This window comes from Neolamprologus multifasciatus, chromosome 1 (genome assembly GCF_963576455.1).
Source record: "Neolamprologus multifasciatus chromosome 1, fNeoMul1.2, whole genome shotgun sequence".
Taxonomy (NCBI): domain Eukaryota; kingdom Metazoa; phylum Chordata; class Actinopteri; order Cichliformes; family Cichlidae; genus Neolamprologus; species Neolamprologus multifasciatus.
Genome location: NC_140439.1, coordinates 8,674,361 through 8,696,990, shown reverse-complemented (window position 1 = coordinate 8,696,990; position 22,630 = coordinate 8,674,361). Strand labels below are relative to the sequence as shown.

The 22,630-nt window shown below is 41.3% G+C and overlaps 2 protein-coding genes across 2 annotated transcripts; one reads left to right on the top strand and one right to left on the bottom strand.

Moving 5' to 3' along the window:
* Positions 1 to 6,613: 6,613 nt before the first annotated feature.
* Positions 6,614 to 11,292, bottom strand: slc35c1 (solute carrier family 35 member C1). The gene is made up of 2 exons (XM_085159895.1): positions 10,631 to 11,292; positions 6,614 to 9,157 (listed from the first exon to the last, which is right to left on the bottom strand). Exons 1-2 carry the CDS (start codon positions 11,148 to 11,150, stop codon positions 8,577 to 8,579), a joined length of 1,101 nt encoding a protein of 366 aa, XP_085016021.1. The 5' UTR covers positions 11,151 to 11,292; the 3' UTR covers positions 6,614 to 8,576.
* Positions 11,293 to 16,612: 5,320 nt separating this feature from the next.
* On the top strand, positions 16,613 to 18,370 carry LOC146525280 (uncharacterized). The gene has a single exon (XM_085159885.1). The coding sequence runs from the start codon at positions 16,769 to 16,771 to the stop codon at positions 18,368 to 18,370; it is 1,602 nt and encodes a 533-aa protein (XP_085016011.1). The 5' UTR covers positions 16,613 to 16,768.
* The last annotated feature ends 4,260 nt before the right edge of the window (positions 18,371 to 22,630 follow it).

Here is a 22,630-nt window from a genome sequence, read left to right as displayed (position 1 = left end):
AAAACAGATTGGACCTCGCTTACATAATATTCCGACTCCTTACAGAATTAAAAGTGAAGGAGCTGTGTTAGCTTTTATTGCATGATGAGAACCTGTTTCTACACGTCATGATTTTTGACTGAAAACATCAAAGTAGCAATTAACTCTGCCATCAGTGAAGTGACAACCACTATTTGACCACCACTTTGAGCAGACAGACATGAAGAGGCCTGAATGATTTCTTATGATACGTGCAGCCTTTGAAGTGGCAGTCATGGCTGAAGATTTTTTCCTCATTCTGTCATGTCAAATCTGACCTAGAGAGAAAGAGATGAGGAGTAGGGGATTATGTATTCCGCATTATGGCACAGTTACAAAACTTTCATCAGTGCCACCAGGCCAAACTCACTGTTGAAATGAGTTCTTGACATCAGAGACCAGTGTTTTTTAGCTCATGTAATTACGCACAGTGCTCTTTCAGCTATTTTAGCCCTCTGTTGCTCAGTGAAATATTTCATTTGGACGTCAAAGACTGTCTCATCCAACCCCGCTCCGACATCCACAGGCCTCCATCTTGTGACAATAACCAAACTACCCAGTGAAACACAGGGACCTCTCATCATACACAGTAAAAAGGATTGTGGAAGACATATGACAGCGATACACCAGTTACATGAACCTTGCTGTTAATGTCTTTACATTGAATGCTAGGGTTGGGGACTGAATTAGATGGATCTTACGGAGTACTAATTCATATGAAGTCATTCAGTGCCAAATTTCAGTATAAGAGGACATCAAGGCTAAGAACTGCAAACACACATGACAATGGCGGCAGCTGTGGGCCAAAAGCAGTCTCATCTGTGGTAATGCTTTTTAAAATTCAGCACAGACAAAAATCTCTGCAACATTTGTAATGCAAAATGCAAAGCTGGCCACAACCCATCTAATCTAAGGAAACACCTGGTCAAACAAAATGAATCTGAAGGCTGAGGAGTTTAATGTATTCGATAGCCTGAAAATCAAATTCAGTGACTTCCAGCTAACTTCAGCATGTCCGTCAGACATAAAGCAAGTTGAACAGATGGAACGATAACAAAAGTTTACTGAGAAATCTCTTTCAGCTAATTGAGCTTAGCTAAACTAAGCTAAGCTAAAAGAAACTTTTTCCACTTTGTTAGTTGATGAAAGCACTTACATAGGGAAAGCACAGGAAAAAAGTGTTTGCATGAATGGGTGAATGAGGCAAGCTGTATAAAGTTTCTTTAAGTCCTGCAAGTAGAAAAGTGCTAATTAAGAACCAGTCCACATAGTGTGTAACCATCTGACTATAATGATTGTAGAGTACGAATTAATGTCTTTACCCTAAAGCCTGACTTAGACCTGCCTACATAGTAAATGGAAACTCTTTTTATCCCTACACCGCAATCTTCCACGGCGTTGAAGTCATTGTGGCATTTGTTGATCCGATGTGGTTACATAGAACATTGAGGCATAGGATTAAAATTGGGTTCCAGTTATGCCGTAAGTTATAATGTATATTTGACACAAAGTATAATTCATGTGTCACTCCTCTTAAACGCGTTAATCAATCTGGATGAAATTACTATATAAATTGCCTGGGGTACCATGATTATCAGCATCTATATATCTTTAGGGAATTGCAGTTTAAAAAGAAGAATAAATATTTTTATTATTCATTTTTGGGTGTTTGTGAACAACCATTTTTCCATCTGACTGAAAACAGTAATATTTATAGTAGTGATAAAAAGAATAACATTGTAGACTAACTCACATGTCTGTGTTTTAATACCTTAGCAAAGCAAACAAGCAATGCAGGCCTGACAAAAAGTAACCAATGATAGTACAGTACTTTTTAATACTGCACTATGCAAACACTATGACTGTGACTTCAACATGACCGGTATTGTCAGAGAGTGACCAAGGCAGCTGAGGGGTTGCTACATGGAAGGTTCAACACAGCCAGGCTTTCTTTGGCTCGACAAAACCTAAATCCACAGCCGGTGATATTGTGATGGTGATTATCAACTTTCTCCATTAAACTGGGCCTTCTGCTTTAGGATCTGTGTGTGCCCACATAAAAAGGGGTGCTTCACGTGCCACATTACTCTTTGTCAAAATAACCCGGCACCGCCAGTGACTCCTTTTACTATCAGATGTTTTGATGATGATAAAATTGTGATAAAAATTTATAAAGAATAGAACAAATAAAAAAGTGAATCCAACTCTGCTGTAACTAAGAGATTAATGCTGCATAAAATTGTTAATCTTGAGATTTGACACGCAGAGTGATGAAATTAACATTTTAATTCAAGCTAATATATTGATCTTAATGCTGAGTGCACTGTTGGTGATGCTGTTTATTTTTAACATGATAGCTGCACTTTAGAGTTCAGAATCTTTAAAGTGGGTAGATTTAAACATTAATGACTACTCATTGTGTTCAGCTCTGACTGTCCCATAGTCTAACAAAGGCGCTGTGAAAATTGCTTTAGTTTCTCAGCAGATCAAAGGAAAATGTGTTTTAGGTGAACAGATATTCTACTGCGTGACTTTTTAATTTTGGGGCAGCTTTAGGGTCCCTATTAATATATCATCATAAAATTTGACACCCTGCCCCCCCCCCCCCCCCCAAACAGATATTGGTTTGTTGCTCCAAGGCAACACTGTGCGACAAGGGTAGTCAAACACCAAGTTATTCTATAATAAGCTTTATTAGTACAACAAGGACGAACAAATGGATAAACAATAAATAAACAATGTAAACATTTCACAGAACAATAAAACACCAAAATACATGTCTGTGAAGGTTCTCAGTCATCCAGGTCATCGTAGTCAAAGGCGCTTGCAAAGAAAAGCGTCTGGACTTCTTTAAGTTACTTGAAGACGTTTCACCTCTCATCCGAGAGGCTTCTTCAGTTCTAAGGTCAAATGGTGGAGAGTCCCAGATATAAACCTGGTGGGAGTGTCCCCCCACAGAGGGACAAAAGGACCCCCTGATGATCCTCTAATCGCCTGAGCCAAGGTGTGGAACTGGGTGTGGGTCCCAATCAGCCAGAGTTTCGGGTGAGTTCGTTGTGAAACCTGGCCCCACCTTATCATGCGAATTCCTGAGGTCAGATGGCCCAGGGTGTGAGTGGGCGTTAAGGCGTCTGGGAAGGGATCTCAAAACTGGATTACAGATGGCAGAGAGTTGGTGTCGTAAACCACCGCCTCTGTTCAAAGATGGTTGCTCACAGTGGACATAGATGGCTTCTTTCACTCCTCTTTCAAACCATCTGTCCTCTCTGTCCAAAATGTGAACATTGGCATCCTCGAAAGAGTGTCCTTTATCCTTAAGATGCAGATGGACAGCTGAATCTTGTCCTGTGGAGGTGGCTCTTCTGTGTTGTGCCATGCGCTTGTGAAGTGGCTGTTTGGTCTCTCCAATGTAGAGGTCTGGGCATTCCTCGCTGCACTGTACGGCATACACCACATTGTTAAGTCTGTGTTTTGGCGTTTTGTCTTTCGGGTGAACCAGTTTTTGTCTGAGTGTGTCGCTGGGTCTGAAGTACACCGGGATGTCATGCTTGGAGAAAACCCTCCTGAGTTTCTCTGATACACCTGCTACATAGGGGATGACAATGTTGTTGCGTCTGTCCTTCTTATCCTCCCTCGCTGGTGTCTGATCTTCTTTTCTGTGCCTCTTTGCTGACTTTAAGAATGCCCATTTAGGATAGCCGCACATTTTGAGTGCTTCCTTTACATGTGTGTGTTCCTTCTTTTTCCCTTCAGGCTTAGAGGGAACATGTTCTGCCCGGTGGTGTAGGGTCCTAATTACTCCAAGTTTGTGTTCCAGAGGGTGATGGGAGTCAAACAGGAGGTACTGGTCCGTGTGTGTGGGCACCAAAATACATCCAACATTTGACCCTAACCCCATGCGCACGCACACACACACACACACACACACACACACACACACACACACGTTGTGTTTCCATCACTTCTGGGGATATTACATTAACTTACATTCATTTCCTGGAGACTTATCCTGACCCTACCCATCACAAGTCCCTGCCTGAACCTAACCCTGACTCAAGCCTTCACCCTAAAATTTAATGATTTACCTTGCAATTTGTCCCCATAAAGTAGGCGAGACCTCACAATGTTTTTTGTCCCCACCACAATAAATAATACACGTCCACACACACACACACACACACACACACACACACACACACACACACACACACACACACACACACAATTACTTTACCAACTGACCCCTTGGCACCCAAGTGTCAGCTCACTGTCCTCACTTTCTGAGGACAGAAAGTGCACATTCTCTTGTTTTCCTTCCATAAAAGTTTTTTACATCCATGTCCTGTAATTATGAGTAGATTGTAAAGTAAAAAACATTGACTATGATCATATAAATGCACACAAACACATCTCTACACACATATGCTAATGCATTATATTGCCTGGAAAAAAAACTAGGCTAACTGCACAGCCTTGAGGCAACGAATGAAAATTAAGTTTTACTGTATAAATAAATTTTAATAAGTAGAACAAACAATCAAATATGCTTCTTAACATATTCATGCACATACAAGTATTTTTATAACATTTATTTCACTATAAACATGTAAAATAGTGATCTTTATCTTACCTCCTAATGGAGATGTCTCTCATGTAGTGCAGCTTGCAGAAAGGGACCCCCCCTCCCCCCCTCCCCAAATGAAAGTCACACCACCTTCAACTCATCATTTTATTGGAAAGAGATGTGCCTGGTAGCATTATTTGAGAAAAAAATGTTTTGGGTTTTTTTGGGGTTTTTTGAAGGGCCAGTGTGAGGCATGAAAATGTGGTTTGCTGCCTCAGGGCAACGCTACGCAGTAGAGGGTTAGGGCCAAGTACAAAACACATCAGTATTTTTTGCATCATCAGCTGAATGCATGTAAGTTTCAGTGCTACTGTGATGCAGTCTTAGCGGCTACAGTGTTACAGCTGGGCTTCATCCACGATGTTGGTAACAACTTTCACATATAAAGCATACTGGCCCAGCAGAGAGTCTGTATAACGCAACATGCTGTAAATAAAAGAATCAGTGAAAGCTCAAAACTCTAAACATGACTTGCTCCCATCTAGTTTATGAATTCAGCATAAGTTACCATGGTGATTTTTCCTGGTGAAAAGAGAGCCACTTTGATAGAAGGTAGAAGAAAACTGACTTTAAGCTCTACATAGCTTTATAGCACACATCTTTGGTGTTGTGTTTAAGAATTTTCAATCAGAAAATATTGACAAATTTTGTAAGAAAAAAAAACATAAATTTGTTATTTTAAAATGAGTAAAGTACTGAAAAAAGGTTATTGAGAGATACTAGAGAACTATGTAGATTTTTCTTCTTTGGCTCTCGGAGGAGGCGGACACACTTTTTCTCCTCTCCCTTATCTTCCCTGCTTATGTCCTTGTCTAGTCTCGTGTTTTTTTTGTATTTTCCCTGGAACACTCTCTCACAGTCTGTTCTCTAAAACCTAAAAGAGGAATTACGGATTGGATCAACTGGTCCCTAAATGCAATTGACACCCCTTTCTCAACGAGAAGTTTGGGCTTGGGTGAGCCTGAGTGCTGAAGATATCTACCTATTCGGAACCATGGTAACAGGGTTCTGGCTGATCGGAGCTGGCTTGGCCCTGACTTATCGAAGAATTAAGGAAGCGGAACCGGCTGTTCAAACCCCCACAAGGCTGCCCGCTGGGATTGGAACGATGGGAGAGGCGTGAGTTTCTCAAAATGGGCTCATTGAGTCAGCACAGATAAGATCTTGGAGAGGCTACGGCTGCTGTGAATACTCAGAATAAGATCTCTGACTGCAGACTGGATACATCTCGGAAGGGCTCGCTCGGAATAACATCTCTGGGCGCAAAATTGGATAACATCTCGGGGAGGCACACTGCCGTGAGTTCTCAGAAATTGGCTCCTTGAGCACAAGAAATGACAACATCACAGAACGCAAGTATGGCGAAGCTCGCGGCTCTCCAACGGGACCAGTGTTGGACTGTAGAACTGCTTTGAAATTCATATGAGCTGTTCACACTAAAGTAAAAAAAAATAACATCACTTCATGAGGATACCCTCTCGGCGCCAGCTGCAAGGCCGGAGCTGAACAAAACACCCTGATAACGACTGTGTTTAGTCTGTTCCTTCCCATTCCATGCAAGGCCACCTGGGTTGGCTGGAAGACTGTTTACTTAGCCTGGCAGGGCGAAGGACACTCTCTCAGCTGAACTATGGACACGCACACATACATATACTGATACTGATAAGCACTCACCGACGCATCACCCTTCCTACCCCGGATCCAATGCCACCTCCAACGCTTAAGATTGCAGCGGTCCCAGATCAGATGTACACACCGGAACTCTTTCCCATGTTGCTGTCTGTGTTTATTGTGCTATGGTGTGTTGATATCTGTGCATTTCGATGTTTTTTTCCTTGCTACCTAGCCTGACCTGTCTCCCCAATGTGATGTTTGTGTATTGTATGTACGGTCGGCAAGGTCTGTCATCTCGGTTGTCGGCAAAAGACCTGCAACTCATCTCATCTCATAAATAAATGTACTGAAAATGACTAAAGTTAATCATATACATTTAATAAAGAAACATTGTTTTACAAGAGTCATTTCTTAGCTTTTATTCATTCATATCAAAGAGCTTTATGTTTCAGGGAAACTTCTCCATGTGCCAAGAATCAGCCACATTAAGTGGAAGAAAATATGTCACAATGACTGATCTTCTTTCCCATGTCCCAAATGAGCTACTGACATGACAACCAGGTTCATTTATCCCACAGGGAAGTGAAAGGGAAATGAGGAGAATGAGGCTGGCCTTTAACATTTTCTTGAGAAGTGTCACACAGGAAATGATGTCAAAACTCAAACTTTACTACATTTGCTCTGGACTTTTAATCTATGATGATCTATGGAAAATGTCTGTATAAAAACTAGTGGTGCAACGGATCAAAAATCTCACGGTTCAGATCGGATCACGGTTTTAAGTCACGGATCGGATCAATTTTCGGATCAGCAAAAAAAAAAAAAAAAAGACAAAAAAAGACAAAAAAAAAGACAAAAATTGAAATTGAACATTTAATTATTTACTTATTGAAGTATTTTTTGCCTGTTAAAAACATTCAACTCTAGACTCATTCCACGCAATTATTAAAAAAAAATTATGGTACAATATAGGGCAGTACAGTCTTTGCATCTACCACTCAATTCAATTCAATTTTATTTATAAAGCGCCAAATCACAACAACAGTCGCCTCAAGGCGCTTTATATTGTAAGGTAGACCCTACAATAATACATACCGCTCATTATATCGCACTCTGCTGTGATATAATGAGCTGTCACGGTCACGTAGCTTTCCGTTGCCCTGGAGGTCCATCCATTTGTAGTAGTTAGGACAACAGAAGATGCCTGGGACAGTTCAGCCACAACTTAAATCTTCTCCTGCTCATACATGCTTGGAACGATCTTGCCACTAAAGTGGACGCGAACAGGATATCATAGCGTGGCTCAAGCATGTTCATCATAGTTTAAACCACTTGTTTTGCACAACGGAATACGGCCTCCAGTCTGCAGCTAAACACCCCAGTAGCTTTTGTAATAGCTGACTGGGCAGCAAAGGGCTGCTTAAATACCGCAAACTCCTCTGCTCCTCTACTTGGACCGCTAGCGCTGGCCATAACTATCGCTTGACAGACCCACCACGCGCACCATACCCATACTTTTTTTTCCCTTCTTTTTCGAATCTTCGGATCACGTGCGTGCCGAACCGTGGAGTGGGATTGGTTCAGATTACGGATCAACCGTGATCCGTTGCACCACTAATAAAAACTATACATTTTATTTGTCAACTGTAAATCAAAAGAGTACATGTGAAAACTATCATTTCATTAGCAAAGACACCATAAATTACAATCTTTCATTCTGTTAAACTTAAATGCTGCGATGATTTCATGACACCTTAAAAAGCGAGATCACAAATTATACCTCACCAAAAACCTTTTCAAGTAGCTTCTTTTGAATAAACCAGGTGCAGTTATAGAAGTAAACTGTGGCATATGAAAATACATATGCACATATTCAAACAGGTCCTTTTCCTGATCTGCTTCACATTTGTTTGGAAATGTGATTATGAAATGAATATATCTCATGACAATATTTACTTTTAATTTCCAGTATTATTTAGTTCAAAAGCAAGTAGTAAATGGTGTACAGTTCAAAACTGTAACAGACTAAAACATTCATGGACTGCTTTCCTTAAGGATAAAAAAGGCCTGTAGTAGATCAGTCACAGTTACACAAGGTTTCTGATTACCTTGTCCCTCACATCTTCAATAAACTTCAACAAATTACCAATTCCCCTCACCTCTCGACATTTGTCACATAAAAACAAACAAAAACAAAAAGACAGGTTCCACGAATATCATAATTAACTTACTTTCCTTTTTCCTCTGGAATAAAAGTTACTTCATTTGTACTGTCACAACATTCTCAGCCCACGTAGATAAAATGACAAAGTTTATTAACTTACATCGCTTGGTTTTCTTTATCCCCTGAAAGCAATTTTTCCTTTGCTGAGTCCTGAGGGACTGTGTTGGGACTTTTCTTCATTTCTAGACTTTTTACCCAAGTATAAGCAGACGAACCACCAAGAACCATCATGTTACTGGTCCACCACAGCAGGGTTTTAGCGGAAGAGTTGTACACTACTGCAATGACGGTCTGTGCACAGGCCTTTGCAGTCCCTGAGACATTATGCGTGAGCGGGCTTGTATATTTGATCTGGAGCCCTGTAACATAGCCTATGGCGAAACCAAACACTCCTCCGAGAGTCATCATTCCCCAAAAGCTGATGTCAGTGAGACGGCTGAACTTGATGAGCTGGCCCAACTCTCCGAACACAAGGATGAGAGGGAGGAAGAGGACGCAGGCGTTAATGTTGTTATAGTAGGACAGTTTCCAGATGTTTCCATCCAGGGCAGGCATTACCTTCTTAGTATAGATGGCATTGAGAGAGACGCAAGCGCTAGCCAGCACCCCAAAAAATATGCCTGTCCAGGAGAGGGACCCTGTGATGCCTTCCTGGTCCACACCAAGCCAGAAACCACCTGGAAAGCACAACATACAATCAAATATTTTAAACACTTAAATATCTAGTATTTCATTTTTAATCTACACCCATTCAGTGTAATGCTATCCAGTCACTGTAACACTGCAAAAAAACCCAGCTCAAAACAATGTGACAAAGGATGGAAACTGCACAGTTTTAGGGTGATATGAAGTGTTGCAATGTTTATATGTTAACATACACGAGGTAGGAGTGTATGCATGTGGTCAGCGTGAATTGGGAGGTTGAGCAGAGCAGAGAAGAGCCAATGAGAGGTTCTGGTAAGGCTGTTTCATGGTGCCTTAAGTCCAGCCTGCTCAGGTGTGCTACATTAACTAGGTCAACTCCACCCACCAGTTTCCTGGAAGTGATTAGAAAGAGAAAGCCAACATGGAAAGCGAGCCCTGTGGCTGTCACATGTGGTACAGCTCTGCACATGCACGCAGTTCATGTCAGGAAACAGGGACACACCAGGGAGTTTATTTTCCACTTCCAGGTTATTGTAAAAACTGAGTTTCTGTGACAACCTGACCTACTTCTAAGGTGCATGGAAAAAAAAAAGAAAAAAGAGAGGAAAAAAAAAAGGAAAAAAAAGAGTGTAATCTGCCAAGGTGAAAACTCCATGACAATGCCCATTTCTAGGCTATCCCAGTATGGAAACATTTTGAATAGTACAGTATTAACACTATAACTTTTCCCTCCCTAAAATTTGATGCGGTTCTCTAAAATCGAGTATCATCCAGGCTGTATTTACAGCACAGCAAACTAAAAACTTCTATTGGCCTGCAAACCTGGGTGTTATATTTCATATTTTCTTCGTTTCATACAGTTCTGTGCAAAAGTCTCAAACAACCCTTAATTTCTTCACATTTTGCAAGCGAATTGTAAGTAGGTGCAGAAAATTTGCAAAGATTTGCACATGGGTCACCATGGCAAGCCTGAATTGTCAAATCATAGTGTGGCAGTGAGTTTTACAGAGGAACGAAAAAAGCTGCCTGTCAGCAGCTAGTGAGTAGTAAGAAATGCTTTGTCTTTTGAGATGTGGCGAGGTACGATAGACGTACAAAGGTATGTCCAGGCTAGCAGTTATCCATGAAATGAACGTAAATTTTTCAAGTTCTCCACTCACAGCACCGTCTTCCTGTTTTTACTCTTGTTGCTCCCGCCTCATAAACGTTTGGCCAATTTGCAGACTGAAAATTGTCACGTGATTTGTAGTGAAGCATTTCGCTTGGAGTTTACAAACTCACGAACTGATTCAGACCAGAGTAAACGAATTACAGCTGAGAAAACGCTCTAGTTTAAAAAATTATATTATTATTATTATTATTATTATTATGCAGGACCGAGTGTCCGTTTCCACCACTGTTGGTGTTAGCTTTCTGAAAGGAGCAACTGAGTGCAGACTTATTTACATCCAGTGACCAATTATCACATGCAAATCATTATAAGGAACATGTCAGGGTAAACGCACCTAATATGATCCCACAGCACGCCAGAGCCCTGAAAGACGTGGTTTGTTTCAGGATAATGTACGATAACAGCACATTGAAAACTGTGCTCAGAGAGCGGCCGATCGTGTAGAAAGCCACCCCGAGATGTTTCAGGCACAAGTTGTTGAAGGTGATCATGCCGATGAACACGATGGACAGCGGCAGAACCTCCCGGGACAGCTTCACGTCAAACCTGACCGAGGGGAAGTCGATGAGTCGGGGGCACATTTTTGATAGCAGCTGCATGAGCCAGCAAAGTGCAACAGTGACCACACACTGATAAAAAGTGACGAACAACGGCGCGTCCAAGTCTTTGTTGTCCAGCAGGTGATTATTGAGGAACACCATCGTTATCGAGATAAACCAGTATAGTGCAACCACAGCTGCTATTCTCACTGCTCGAAATACGAAAGTCTCTCTGGATTCGTCCCGGTCCATCATTTCAGAACCGCTCAATGCCATCCTCAAGATGCTGGAGCGCTTCAGCTGTGTCCTGTTCATGAGTGCAGATGAAGAAAACGAACCTGAGTAAAAGCTGGGACATTTACATGAGCTAATACACCGCTCAAGACCAGCAAACTGACTGTATGAAAAAGCCAAACATGACTGCTGTTTGGTCAGTGCAGTCAACAAAGAGATTTCCGATCTGACTTTTTCAACATAAAAGCCCAATTCAAGCCTGAGAGAAGTCGTTTCGTATTCCCATTAAAAAAGACTTTGCAAACAGATTTTATGTTTTACTCTGCTTTAACAGGCTAATTGCTAATCTTTGGCTTCTGTTGTTAAAAAGTGAATACTGTAAATCGTTACTATTGTATTCTCTTCTTTCATTAAGTGAACATTTGCTCTAAGCTTTACTTTTACTTTGAAAGGCTTCAGCTCCAACCGGAAGACTCCTTAAGCGCCACAACTTCCTTATCTGTGTCCCAATTCAGAGGCTGTGTCCCATTTCAGGGTCTGAACGCTTGAAGTACGCGCACTACGCATACTACGTACGGTGCGTACTACAAGTATGAGAAGTGCGGAAGTGAGAGGCCTGTGAAATGGGACGGTCTGGCCTACGTCGCGCTGTTCAGGTTGCCTAGCAACCATGATACTAACCGCGAGAAACGTTATATTCAGCTTTGTTTGACAGAAATGACGGAGAAAAATGTTTTGTTGGTCATTCATTCTTGTCATGACATCACTTGTTGAGTATCTGAGGCTGAGACCACAGGACTGTAAAACATGATTGTTGGGCTTCATTTCTGTACTGAACAGTCATTTCAAGATTAGTTAGTAAATAACAATTAGCTAATGTTGTTCATGAGACCAAAATCATCTGACTGTGGTAATGTAAATATAATATGGCCAATATTATATGTATTGTCAGATCATTATGATATATATGTATATATATGTATATGTATATATATATATATATATATATATATATATATATATATATATATATATATATATGTGTGTGTGTGTGTATATGTGTGTATATATATCTATATATATATATATATATAGATATATATATAGATATATATGTGTATGTATTTTTATATATATACACACATATATACATATATACATATATATATATACATATATATGTATATATACTTAATTGAGTCAATTAAGTCAAATTTCTTGTTCAGATCTAAATCAATCTGGCAGATGAATCATTTTACATTTTTAAACAGTTCTTGGAATGAGTCACTGAAAATTAAAAAGAGTATTGGTTTTAACTAAATGTAAATAATTTATCAGTTATTACTTTTGGTTCTTTGGGGTTGCATTCTTTCTAATTTACTGTAATATTAACAGTTTTCTTTGTGTTTTTTCCCCTTTTCTCCACCATCTTCAATCCACTTTACTCTGGAATGAATTAATGCACCCTGAGTTTTTATTAATACAACTCATCAAATTTTGATTGTAGATAGGTTCCTCCTTATGAGTATCTGACATCAAAGTGATTTTACAAAAGATATTGATGCCATTTAGAAGGTTTTTTTGTTGTTGTTGTTCTCTTTGGCTTTTACTTGTTCTCCTGCCATAGTCAGTGGAGTATTCTCTCACTTTATACTGAAAATATTTGAATTTCCATCCATAAGAATGAAATTCACCTATTTCTTTAATTGAACATCAGATTTTTTTTTCCCACAGCGATGCAATACTCCCATCATTTAGAAAATGTATTTTGAAATTCAAATGTTCTAGTCAAAACCTTAATTCTGCTTCAGGTTTTAAACTGACACTGACCACACAGTGATGAGTAGTGGGAGCTGTAGAGATATTGCCTTATGAAACATATTTTAAACAAGAGGACTTAAAGAGCCCGACTCCACCTGAAGGGAAAAGACTTTAGTAAAACTGACTTTTTATTCTGATGTCAGCATTGTTAATGTGGAAATAGTGTAGTATTATTTATATTTTTGTGTCATTATGAAGTTCTATAATGTTGTTTTGGAAAAAAAAAAAAACATTTTAAAGAATGTTCTTATGTCACTCAATGACTAATATATTGATTTAAAGTTTGGAGATAATCAAATGGAAACTAAAACTTTCTCCTACTTCTTGTGACCCCTGACATTTTAGCTATGACCCTGAGGAATTACATACTCAAATGGTGTATTTGATTATCTTTACCAATATGATTGGAGCAGAACTGGCTGAAATCTTTGGCTTCTATAAGCTCTAAGAGTTTAAAGATATATATATATATATATATATATATATATATATATATATATATATATATATATATATATATCAATTTTGCTACACTTTATCACATTAATGTGACATCATCAGGCATTGTATTGCAAAAAAATAAAGTGTGTTGTAAAGCTGTCTCCCTGCCCTTTCATAAGATATATTACTTGATATAGTTTCTTTAATTTTTTTCCCAAGGTTAACTTTGCCCTAGCTAACAATAAAGTTCAACGTCAAATGTTTAACCCGTCTAGGTAATCATGTCCCCCCGAGGCCCAGTTTAATTGTTGTGGAGTTTGAATATCATCCATTAAAAAAAAAGTGGGTATAGAATGGTTTTTTTTACTGATTTTCACATTTGATGTGAAATTTGGTGAGTTATTCCCTTTCACCCCAACCGGTCGCACCAGATGGCCGCCCCTCCCTGAGCCTGGTTCTTCCTGCTAAAAGGGAGTTTTCCCTTCCCAATCTCACCAACGTGCTTGCTCATGGGGTTCATATATTTGTTGAGTTTTCTCTGTTTTCTTTGTATTATTGTAGGGCCTTTATCTCATAATATAAAGCGCCTTGAGGCCACTGTTTTGATTTGGCGCTATATAAATTACATTTGCTTGAGCTGTTATTATTACAAAATTTGAATATGTCATCTAGAAAAAGTGAGTCTGCTAGAATAAAATTCTAACATTGGACCTGTTTGAATTTTAGAGATGAAGAGATGAGTTTGAAAAGATGAAGTTTGTGCTTCAGTCATGTAGTGACTATTGTTGCTCATAAGAGGCTTATTATTATCATTATTATTATCATTGTGAAACAGATCATATAAATCTCTGGATGTTAGAAGACAGCTAATAATATTCGGTGTTCTTTAGATCAAAAAACAAGATTTACATAATAGCAGTCGGCAAAAGTCTGTTGATTATTCAGCATTTACTTCACTATAGTGGTGCACAGTTCTTAACACTTTCTAAGCATACTAGTATACCCACTGCATTGATTGCTTCACTCGACGCCACAACGTCATCACACAGCCATTTCTATTTTACCTGCTGCAATATTCTCCTGAATAATAGGTGTCGCCACTCAGACAATACCACCACATAAGTGCTGATATAGGAAGAGAAGAACTCAAGACCCCCTATTGCTTGCTCATAGGGGGTCATATGATTGTTGGGTTTTTCTCTGTATCTATGAAGTGCCTTGAGGCGACTTTTGTTGTGATTTGGCGCTATATAAATAAAATTGAATTGAATTGAAGAAGAAGCACACTTTGCAGGTTTGTGGGGGGGTTTGTGGGTTTTTTCTTTTCCCTAAAATCCTCAAGTTTTCAAACAGTTGCAGCATCTCCCTCTGTCCATCTGTATATTTCTGAGCCTCTGTACTGGAATATCATTAAAATAGCTGATAAATCTGTTTTCAACCCAAAAGGTTGATTCTGTTCATCTGGAGATTCATCCAAGTGACTTCTTCAGACTGAAGAAGTCTCCGGAGTCTGCACTTTGGGTGCTTCATCTCACCATCACTAGTGTGCAGGCAGGAGTGGTGAAATGGAGCACCCAAAGTGCAGACTCCGGAGACAAACGTGAACTCAAACAACTTTAATGCTGAACTCAAACAGAACAAAACTAAGACTACGTTCACACTGCAGGCAAAAGCGCATCAAATCCGACATTTTTGACCCTATGCGACCCATATCCGATCATGGTATGAGAGTGTGAACAGCACAAATCCCATATTTTCAAATCCGACCTGGGTCACTTTCATATGTGGTACTGAATCCGATGCAAATCTGATGTTTTAGAAAGCAACTGTTGTTTGAATGGTCATGTCGCATTAAAGCTGTCTTTTACATCACTGACACAAGACAGACGCCAATTATCAGCGCCTGAGAAGACATCAAGAACGCTTCCTGGGCATCCAGTGTAGATGTTAGTGAAACTGTTGGGCAGACAATCTGCAGATTCTGAATCTGTAGATTCTGTCATAAATCTGCAACTATCCTTTGAAGCACCGCTCCTCTCTAAAAGAGCAATAAGGATCATTATTAGGCCATATGTAAATAACACAATAACTTTATAACTTAAAGCAAAATTGGGAAACATAAAGTCCAAAAAGCTTTATATTAAGGCCATCAGTCAAACAATACTGTTTGGTCTGGGTCTAAACAGAGCGCATTGTGTGTGATGTCTTCTTTTGCGCATGTGGGCCACTTTGAGGGTTCACATGAGAGCACGTTTGCTGTCACATTTTATTTGTAGTGTGAACAAGCAGACAAAAAAAATCTGATTTGATCAAAAAGTCAGATTTGATGCGCTTCCACCTGCAGTGCGAACGCAGCCTGAGAACCCAAATAACTTACACAGGCAGATGTCTGTGAAGGTTCTCAGTCATCCAGGTCATTGTAGTCAAAGGAGCTTGCAAAGAAAAGCGTCTGGACTTCTTTAAGTTGCTTGAAGACGTTTCACCTCTCATCCGAGAAGCTTCTTCAGTTCTAAGGTCAAATGGTGGGGAGTCCCAGATTTAAACCTATAGTGGGAGTATCCCCCCACAGAGGGACAAAAGGACCCCCTGATGATCCTCTAATCGCTTGAGACAAGGTGTGAAACTGGGTGTGGGTCCCAATCAGCCAGGGTTTCGGGTGAGCTCTTTGTGAAACCTGGCCCCACCTTATCATGCGAATTCCTGAGGTCAGATGGCCCAGGATGTGAGTGGGCGTTAAGGCGTCTGGGGAGGGAACTCAAAACTGGATTATAGATGGCAGACAGTTGGTGTCGTAAATCACCGCCTCTGTTCAAAGATGGTCACTCACAGTTGACATAGATGGCTTCTTTCACTCCTCTTTCAAACCATCCGTCCTCTCTGTCCAAAATATGAACATTGGCATCCTCGAAAGAGTGACCTTTGTCCTTTAGATGCAGATGAACTGCTGAGTCTTGTCCTGTGTCCTCTTGTCTATGTTGTGCCATGCGCTTGTTAAGTGGCTGTTTGGTCTCTTAACAAGAGACCAAACAGCCACTTAAGCCATATTAAACTTAACAATGTGGTGTATGCTATATTTTTAATGTTAGGGATGCAACGATACTCGTATAAATATTGAACCGTTCGATACAGTGCTTTCGGTTCAGTACGCATATGTATCAAACAATACAAAAGTTTTAATTTACTTTATCAACTTTTCTTCTGATGATGCTGTCTGTGTTGAGAGCTCAGTGGATCTGCGTTCGACTACTCCGCCTAGACTGCACTGTCGAGCGCAGATCCTCCTCCAAGATGGCGCTGGAGTGACGGCAGCCTTTCCAAGTAGCTCTGCAACACCGCACTTTTTCTTAACTTTTAACTTTTTTTAGACTAGGCTTTCAAACTTTATTTCACCTTCCTCTAGTTACTGTACTTCTACCTCTTAGATATAGCGATACAAGATGGATAATGCACTTTTTAAAACTTCTGGAACCAGCTCCTTCATCTACTCGAGAGCGGAGCTGCTGGCTCTAAGAACAAAGGGACAGACCGGCATGCGACACAACATCCCGGCTGAGATAAAGAGGAGCTACAGAGGCTGCAAGGCTGGAGCGAGGAAAGCGGATCATCGGAGGCGATTCAAACCATCAATCCCGACAGTGATAATGGGCAACGTGAACTCGCTACCGAATAAAATGGACGAACTGTGTGCTCTGAACAACCACCGACTATACCGTGAGTGCAGTTTGTTTATCTTCACGGAGACGTGGCTAACCGAGCTAACGCCACAGGCTAACGTAGACCTATGCGGTTTCACATCCGTGAGAGCCGATAGGGACACGCAGGCCAGCAGAAAAAGCAGAGGTGGGGGACTCATTGTCTACGTTAACAACAGATACTGCAACCCCGGACACGTCTCCGTTAAAGTTTCGGTATGCCGTCCGGACCTGGAGCTGCTAGCTGTTGGCTTGCGGCCATATTATCTACCTCGGGAGTTCAGTCATGTGATCTGTGTGTGTGTTTACATCCCTCCGAAGGCCGACGCAACAGCTGCCTGTGAGAAAATACACACAGTCACAGCAAGACTTCAGACACAAAACCCCGAGGCTTTCATCATTATATCTGGAGACTTTAATCATGCCACACTGGATTCTACTCTGGCTGCTTTTCACCAGTTTGTGAATTGTCCCACAAGGAGCAACAGGACAGGACTGTATGCTAATGTGAGAGATGCATACAGAGCCACCCCCCTCCCCCCACTAGGGAAGTCAGACCACAACCTGGTTTACCTACAGCCACAATACACACCCCTCGTCCAAAGGCAGCCTGTCACAACACGCTCCATCAGGAGATGGACCCCAGAAAAGGAGGATGCTCTGAGAGACTGTTATGACACCACAGACTGGGACGTGCTTCTGAGCCCACATGGTGAGGACATAGAGGGGGCGACACACTGTCTTACAGACTACCTCAACTTCTGTGTGGACACGGTCGCCCCTGCTAAGACGGTACGGTGTTACCCTAATAACAAACCGTGGGTAACACAGGAAGTCAAAGCTGTCCTCAACATGAAGAAGAAGGCTTTCAGGAGCAAAGTGAAGGAGGAGATGAAAGCAGCACAGCGGGAGGTGAAACGCTGCCTGAGGGAAGCAAAGGACACCTACAGGAGGAAGGTGGAGCAGAAGTTGGAGAGGAACAATATGAGGGAGGTCTGGAATGGTGTGAAAACCATCACAGACCACAACACCAAGAACAGCACAGTGGGGGGGACTGTGGAGAAGGCAAACGAACTCAACAACTTCTTCAACAGGTTTGACCAGCCCACAACCCCCTCACCCTCACCTTTACTACAGAGCCCTCTCCCCACTCTCCTACCTCCCTTGCTTCCCCCCCTTCCTGACACTATGATGACACCCCCCTCCTCCAATCCCTCTCTCAGCAGCAGGACATCTTCCCCCCCCCTCCTTCCAATCATCTCCCAGTGTCACAGTGGATCAGGTCAGGAGACAACTGAGGAAGCTTCGCCCCAGAAAGGCAGCAGGTCCGGACAAGGTGTGTCCTAGGATGCTAAAGGCGTGTGCTGCTGAACTTGGGGAGCCGCTACAACGAGTCTTCAATCTCAGTCTGCGACTGGGGAGAGTGCCCGCCCTATGGAAGACATCCTGCATCGTCCCGGTCCCCAAAAGGAACCGGCCCAATGAGCTGAATGACTTCCGACCGGTGGCACTGACATCACATCTTATGAAGACTCTAGAGCGGCTCTTCCTCAACCTCCTCCGACCACAGGTACAACATGCCCAGGACCCACTACAGTTCGCCTACAAGGCGGGTGTCGGAGTGGAGGATGCCATCCTGTACCTCCTGCATAGAGCCCACTCACACCTGGATGGGGGAAAAGGCACGGTCAGGATCCTGTTTCTTGACTTTTCCAGTGCCTTTAATACCATCCGGCCCTGTCTGCTCCAGGAGAAACTGAACAGGATGGAGGTGGACCCCTGCCTGGTCGCTTGGATCTCCGACTACCTCACCGACAGGCCACAGTACGTCAGGCTGAAGGACATCACGTCTGACACTGTGGTCAGCAGCACAGGAGCACCACAGGGAACTGTGCTGTCCCCTCTTCTCTTCACCCTGTACACCTCTGACTTCTGCTACAACTCTGAATTATGCCACATTCAGAAGTTTGCAGACGACACAGCCATCATGGGGTGTATCTGGGATGACCAGGAAGAGGAGTACAGAAGTCTGGTGAGGAACTTTGTCGCATGGAGTCACACAAACCACCTGCAACTCAACACCTCAAAGACTAAGGAACTGGTTGTGGACTTTGGGAGGTCCAGAGCATGTCCACTGCCGGTTCAGATAGAGGGGGAGGAGGTGGAGGTGGTCAACAAGTACAAGTACCTCGGGCTGTGGGTGAACAATAAACTGGACTGGTCATGCAACACAGAGCACCTGTACAAAAAAGCCCAAAGCCGACTGTACTTCCTCAGGAGGCTGAGGTCTTTTAACATCTGCAGGAAGCTCCTGAGGATGTTTTACCAGTCGGTGGTTGCTGGAGTACTGTTCTATGCTGTGGTGTGCTGGGGGAGCAGCACAGCAAAGAAGGACTCATCCAGGCTGGAAAAACTGATCAGGAAGGCTGGCTCTGTGGTCGGCATGAAGCTGGACACTGGTGACAGTGGCAGAGAAAAGGACACTAAAGAAACTGCTGGACATTATGGACAATGCTGGGCATCTTCTGCACACGGCCATAAACAACCAAAAGAGTCTGTTCAGTGACAGGTTGCTTCTCCCAAAGACAAGAACCAACAGACTTAAAAACTCCTTTGTCCCACACGCCATCAAACTGTTTAACTCCTCTCTGGAGGGAAGAGGGAGGGGAAACAGGAGGACAAAGGAGGGGGGAACAACTAAGCTGTAGTGCCTCTTCACTTCACTGTGCAATTACCTTTTGTGCAATACTTTTTGTTAATAATCAGCGGTGCAATAGACTCCATATTTGAAATGTGCAATTCACTTGTATTTTTATTTTTATTTTTATTCCTATTTATTCTATTTATCCCCTTTGTATATTTTATCTATATATGTCTTTGTATTTATATATGTGTGTATATATATATATATATATATATATATATATATATATATATATATATAATATTCTTAACTCTGTAACTTCTGTCGGTGCTGTGCTTTTTGGAAAACAAATTTCCCAGAGGAACCCACCCGAGGGATTAATAAAGTTTTATCTTATCTTATCTTATCTTATCTTACTGAGCACAGCGCAAGCTAGCAAGACAGAAGCTAAGCTCGTTGCAACATGGCAAATTGAACTTCCCCCACCCTCATTCAGATCTGGCCTTTTGAACTTTTTTGGTCTTCATGTGAAGTATGACCCTGAAGGTAAGCGCGTCATGGACAAAAGTAAAACAGTATGTCGGATGTGCCACACAATGCTCAATTACATGGGTGGGAACTACTGCATTAGCGCAGTTTGCTCGTTAACGTGTTGATGCCGTCCAGCCCCACGCACCGGGCGATCTGCGGTAGCTCGTTAACGGAGATTTGCCATGTTGTGGCGTTAACGTCATTTCAGATTAACACTGACAGCACTAGTGGGAACACATGACTGCACATTTACGCCGACATCATCCTAGTGCAAAGACAAGTGGAAGCAGAAAAAAACAACAAGCACGCATGCTACAAACTTTACCCGAGTCATTTAGACACGCGTTAGCACATGATTCTCCTTATGGGGACCTGATATGTTTAATATGCTGCTGAGAATATACCCCGAAGAAGCGTATAGTATAGCTTTTATTTTGGAAAGAGCCATTTCTCTGTAATAAACTCTCTTTTCCAAAGATGAGTGATTTCTTGATCAGATAGATTTATTATTTTATCCCTTTGTTGTTTCAGCAACATTAAATTAAAAAACTGTACGTTTGAGTTAAAAAATATATTTATAATTTTAATACATGACAAATTAAAAAAGCATGAACATTTTTTTGTATCAAAAAATATCGAACTGTGACACCAAAGTATCAAACCGAACCCTGAATTTTGTGTATCGATGCATCCCTATTTAATGTATATATTTTTTTACTCTTATTTATGAAGTACCTGTTATCCAGTACTGATAAAAAATTACTTTATTTATTAATTTTAGGGTTTGTTTCGTTTTTTGTGCTACATTACACAACATCAAAATAGCCTTGTCAAAAATGGCAATAGCGTTGGCATTTTTGATATTTGTGTTTTGTAATTTTTATAAAAAACCTAGAAAAAACATCTCTTTATCATTGATATATTGCGAGGCGCTGTAGACACCCAAGTTTGTAATAGTGTAGATTTTTCAAAACAATACCCTGATAGCATCTACTGAAACTCTCTGTGAAGTTTATATGACCTTTACTTCAAGGTCAGAGGTCAACTTTTCAGAGAATCAGAGGAGTTTCACATTTATAACACAGGTATGTCTACTAGGAGGCTGAAGGGTAGCACTATATATTTATAAACAATCAAAAACAACAATTATTACACAATATATTTCCAATTTGTATCGAATTTATTTCTGTAAACATGGTGTTTTAGGTCTGATTGAAGGACTGATGTGATGGTAAGGAGTCCACTGCTCTGCTTTGAATATTGGTAGGCTTTCTTTTTTTATTTTAAATTTTCACAGGAATTGCTAGTTCCCCTAGAGTTTTGGCCACTCCAACAATCAGACGATTCCCTATGAGCAAGCATTTAGCGACAGTGGGAAGGAAAGACTCCCTTTAAAAAGGAAGAAACCTTCGACAGAACCAGGCTCAGGAAGGGACAGTCATCTGCCACGACTGGTTGGGGTGGGGGGAGTGAAAATTTGAAAAAAGAAAAAGCCATAGTGGTCATTATTGGAGCAGCGTATTTAATTTTTCCAGTGTAATTTGCTGTTAATATCCCTTTCCAACACCAGTTTGTGTCTTTATCACTTTTGTCCAGGGTGGAAGATGCCATGCTGGAGATTGATTCTGTATGGTTTTTCAGTGTTGATACTTGGGGACCTGTTAGAGAGGCCAGGGCTGAAAAACGGATGCCGGAGAACCTCCGAGGGTGTTATCTGCTGATGTGCATCCAAGCCCAACATGTCTTTAATTAGGCTGACAAATAAGCTTTGGCCATCTTCTGGTCCTCGTCTAAACATCATTATTTGTTTGAGGTCATCGAGACGTGTCAGTTTTATGTATCTTGTCTCCAAAGATTCATATCCTGTCTTGTATTTAAATTGTTGGGTGGTCTTGAATGTCCAGCGCTGTTGGTTGTAGTTGTAGTTGTCTTTTGTGAAATAGTCTTCAGTGTACACGCCAGAGTCTAGAACATGATCTGGTGGCTGACCCTGAGTTTCTGCTGCAACATCTCAACAGAAAATAATAAGATAAAGACCAGGAGATCACAGGAGATGTGAGCAGGACAGACGGAACAATTGACGGGAAAAGTGTGGACTTTATAACAATTTTTAAATTGTGTTGATAGGCCACGTAAAACCAGAGTTGTGATAAAAAGAAATGCAATGTTTGGTTTTCTTCCTGAATACTATCGTTGTTTATATTTACTGCGGGAAGAAACGGTAAAAACTGCATTTTATAAAAAAAAAAAGCTCGAAAGCCCCTCTTCCCCGCTGCCCCTTTCCTATTCGTCCAAAAAAGTACCATGTCGACCAATCAAAAAATGATATGGCAACTTGGCATCTAGTTGTTAAGAAACGGGGGGAAGTTTTAGGAGTGACGGCGGTGTTTTGAGATGTGAGATTTGAGACGTTTAGCGCAAATCTTGTGTAG

What these genes read in the sequence shown, in the direction of transcription:
- slc35c1 (XM_085159895.1), bottom strand. Translation starts at nt 11,150, where the DNA reads ATGAACAGGACACAGCTGAAGCGCTCCAGCATCTTGAGGATGGCATTG. An exon ending in GTGCTGTGGGATCATATTAG is followed by an intron (nt 9,158 to 10,630) that starts GTGCGTTTACCC and finishes TGTGCTTTCCAG; the next exon opens with GTGGTTTCTGGCTTGGTGTG.
- LOC146525280 (XM_085159885.1), top strand. Translation starts at nt 16,769, where the DNA reads ATGGATAATGCACTTTTTAAAACTTCTGGAACCAGCTCCTTCATCTAC.